Raw genomic sequence first — 3,822 nt, forward strand, 5'->3', positions numbered from 1 at the left:
TATTCCCCCCCCCCCCCAGTAAGATAGACTCATCACATCGGTGGATACAAAGCATTTTATGCATTTATCATAATGATAATGTTGGTTCTAGGAGATCTGACCTGTTAATTTAGAGAGAAAAAACGAATGACAAATAAACATTTTCCCCTCAAAAACTAGCTAACAATGGAAGATGTGGATAATTATATTTTAAATATAATTTTGTGTGTATGTGAGACTGTGAGTTGATCTAGTGAGTGAAAATGAAGGCACAGAAGAGAGTCACGAGCTCAGCGGAATGAATGTGTTTTGGAAATGACGGAGACAGACAGCGCGGTGACTGAGGCTGGACGCTTTGTCAGTGAGAACTTGTAAATTGCCACTGTATTATAATTTGGCGTTTATTTTGGATTAATTGTGTTGTGGCATAATTCTGAGTTAAATTTTGTCTGTCGTGAAGATGTTATGTGGTAAGAACTAGATTACCAAGGGAAAAGTTCGCAGTCATCGTGGCTAGCAGCTAGCACCGTTGATGCCGATTGAGTCAAACGATAAAGTTCACGCCTTTATTTCCAGTATTTTAACCGTATTTAACATTGGTATGTGCCGTTCTTTGTTTTTGCAGTTCAGCAGGACGTGTTTGATGGTTTTCACAAAGTACTTTTACCTGACTCATTCGTCGTGTGAAATATTAAAACTGAACTGAGATTGCTGATGTGGATGTGGTGTTAGGGAAGCTGCCAATATCCCTCATCTATCATCATAAATTTGATCATCATAGTTTTCAGGGTTTTTCTTCTTATATTTCTGAATATAAAAAGAACAGTTCTGAGTGCATCCCCTGCCTTAGATTGGTGACCATCTGCCTCAGTTATAATGCACAGTTTATTTGTTTTATGTTAGTGTAAAAGAGGATAATATTGTACACCATTCAGTTCAACTGTGATGAGGTCCAGAAACACCTGTTGCTGAGCTATAAACGACCAATATTTACTTAAACTTAAATATGGCCTCATGAAAAATTGATGTTAATGTAATCCACCAATGCATGCAATCAAAATGACTAATGTTAACAGATATACCTGACTTCATAATGGCATGGATAGGATATCATGATGTTCTGATATTAGTCCGCAACCTTGTTTATGTGCTTATTTCTTTTCCACTTTTACTCAGAATTGAGCAGTAAATGTTGGGGGAAGGAACTCTTGACTTCTGAATGCTCAAGCAAATATTCAAAATTGTATTACTAATTTTATGGCTTTTAGACATGGAATGATTTAATTAGAAAAAAAAAATGTGTGTCTGATTCTAATGGATCGCGTCCTTCCATATAGAGCCAGATACTGCCCTGTTGCTTGCCAATAAAATGAAAATAGGTGAAAATATAAAAGAAAACGCATGCATTTATTACATTATGAATGCTGGTCACACAATGATATACTAAAATGTTTGTCCTTGAGCAGAAAAATGAATGTGTCTAAAAGGATCATCAGAAATCTGGAACCAGCGAGACCACTGTGCCGTCTGAACATAAATCAAGGTACAAAATGTGAATGTTCACACTGGTTTTGATCTTTAAAGGGGTCATATGATGCTTTTTTAAAGATCATTATTTTGTGTATTTGGTGTAACAGAATATGTTGACATGCTTTAATGTTCAAAAAACATTACATTACATTATTGTAGGTCCTCTATGCCCCGCCTCTCTCAAACGCTTCGTTTTCTACAAAGTCCCTCCTTCCGACAAGTGCAGAGAAAGGAAAACTTGAAATCGCATCATATGACCCTTTTAAAAATGCAAATTAATATATTTCAGTTGATGCCAGTTTGATTATGTTTTTCTGTGCGTGTTGGTGTGTTTCTTTGGACATCTCAATTATAGTGCCTCAAAGTTATGCTGAAATTAAGCCGGTAGAAAAGCCAGTAAGACCAATTTTAATATTTTCATGCTTTGGAATTGCAGATGCTGGCATCCTTTTTTAAACTTATCTTTTTCCTCTGAGTGTTGTTTTTTTGTTTTGTCCAGTAAATTTTCTTTTTACTGTGAACAGGACAACATTATTAAAGTGGAGCATTTCTATGAAATCCTGCATCTTCAAAGCACCAGCACCCAACCAAAGAAGAAAGGCAAGTGTCTGCTTCAGTATTAATTCCTTAAAAGTATCAAGGAGATATTTATACCTGGAATTAGAAGAAAAAAACAATGCACTGATAATATAGAGTTAAGGTAATACTTTTTGTTGTTGTTGTTTTAACCTGTAGCCGAAAGAATTTGCTACACTCGGGACTTCCTCATCAAGTTGGCAAGTTGTGCAGTGGCTAAGAAGAAACCTGAGTTTTTACCAGAACATCCAATCGTTTTGGAGAATGGAGTGAGTTATCCACAGATTTGATTGGATTTTTTTTGTTCACTCTGATTTTTAAAGCACTTTTTGAATATGGTTTCTAAAGGTGTGTGATAAGGAACATGCATTGCAGAAGTTTTCCAATTATCATCTTTTCTCCCAATCTAGAGAACAAATGATGTGCCTGAGTACTTCATCAACAACTACAACAACAATGAGGACTTGTAAGTGTATTCATCAAACTAACATCACAACCAGTGCAAGAGCCCGAGTTGACATTATTATTTTGTTACATATTAATGTATTTCCTAATGGATGATTAACAGTTTATCCATTTATACTTCTTTTCATAGGGCTGCTTAACGTGGGGAATTTCTTAGTCTTTTTTTTTTTTTTAATTGACCTAAAACTGCACTGCATGTGGACCAAGTGGAAAGGATCACAGGTTAAATTGATAACTTTTATGGGTATGAAGGGTACAAAAACATTTCATCTTAAGCTTTTCAATGAAAACAGAAGTTATGTAAAGACAAACATTAATACAGCTAAGAAATTGTAAAAACTTCTAACAGGTGTTGCAATGCTTGTTCCTAACCAGTCCACAGTACAGAGAGTTAAATGATACTGACAGCACTGATGCCTTGATCCTCGCACAAAATTCCACATCCTAATTTGTCATGGTAACCTCGTTCTCCTTTCTTGACCATACACTTTCGTTTTACCTTATCAAACTCAGGCTTTTGATCCTTGCCTAATGTAGGTTGTGTTACTACACTGCTCTAAAACAGTTGTTCTAGATTCATGGTCTGTGGTGTTAAAATTTGGTTTTTGTGGATATTTGGTCTTGAAGTGTTTACGATTGAAGTGCACCTTAAATTATAGACTGACTTCTGGCAAGTTCATATGCCTGAGTTACACTTTAGAGAGTCAGATTGGAAATGTTTTCACTTTGCTTAACTGTATCAAGAAGACTGGACATTATAGAGAGAATGAGACTGGCAAGCAAAACTCTCATTATCATTTGACAATTATTGAGCCTGTGGATGGGTAATAATAAGCTTTTTTTTTTTTAAGTGAAGTTAGGTATTTTCATTTTTTGCAAGCATCACACTTGAAAGTAGATTTCTTTATTTATATGCATATGTCTTAAATTTATTTCATTCATTGCTGTGAAGTGGATTGGAGCACCAAATAAGTGTTTGTCACAGTACTGTAGCCTTTTCAGAATTATATTATCATCTTATTAAAGGTTATTAGAAAAAATGTTAAAATAATCGACCAATCTGGGTCTTATGGAAGGATTTTTTTTATTTCCCCTGATTTGCACATCTGGGCAGAGGCAATATTTGCTTTTTGTATCACACTGTAATTTGTCAACTCATTGTCTCAACTTGAAATTGGATTTTAGTCCACTAAATACACTCAGTAAAGAAACATTTGTTTTACATGCTGCTTAATAGTTTTATTGATTTTTTTTTTTTTTTAACATGCGTAC

At 34.9% G+C, this 3,822-nt stretch overlaps 1 protein-coding gene across 11 annotated transcripts in view; it reads left to right on the top strand.

Annotated features, from left to right (window-relative positions):
• Positions 1 to 3,748, top strand: part of LOC107685563 (uncharacterized protein C8orf88-like) — a 4,939-nt gene extending 1,191 nt beyond the window's left edge. For 4 of the 11 annotated variants that reach the window (XM_016482196.1, XM_016482192.1, XM_016482195.1 and 1 more), the window contains 6 exons: positions 1,446 to 1,522; positions 1,865 to 1,905; positions 2,034 to 2,109; positions 2,245 to 2,354; positions 2,496 to 2,551; positions 2,681 to 3,748. In XM_016482196.1, coding sequence (XP_016337682.1) covers positions 1,450 to 1,522; positions 1,865 to 1,905; positions 2,034 to 2,109; positions 2,245 to 2,354; positions 2,496 to 2,551; positions 2,681 to 2,690 — 366 coding nt within the window. In that variant the 5' untranslated portion in view covers positions 1,446 to 1,449 and the 3' untranslated portion in view covers positions 2,691 to 3,748. Of the gene's footprint in view, positions 1 to 57; positions 351 to 409; positions 579 to 1,302; positions 1,359 to 1,445; positions 1,523 to 1,864; positions 1,906 to 2,033; positions 2,110 to 2,244; positions 2,355 to 2,495; positions 2,552 to 2,680 lie in introns of those variants that run through there. The other 7 variants (XM_016482188.1, XM_016482193.1, XM_016482194.1 and 4 more) reach the window with 7 other exon arrangements.
• The last annotated feature ends 74 nt before the right edge of the window (positions 3,749 to 3,822 follow it).

The sequence above is a fragment of the Sinocyclocheilus anshuiensis genome, unplaced genomic scaffold, assembly GCF_001515605.1.
Source record: "Sinocyclocheilus anshuiensis isolate Anshui unplaced genomic scaffold, SAMN03320099.WGS_v1.1 scaffold185, whole genome shotgun sequence".
NCBI classification, from domain to species: Eukaryota; Metazoa; Chordata; class Actinopteri; order Cypriniformes; family Cyprinidae; genus Sinocyclocheilus; species Sinocyclocheilus anshuiensis.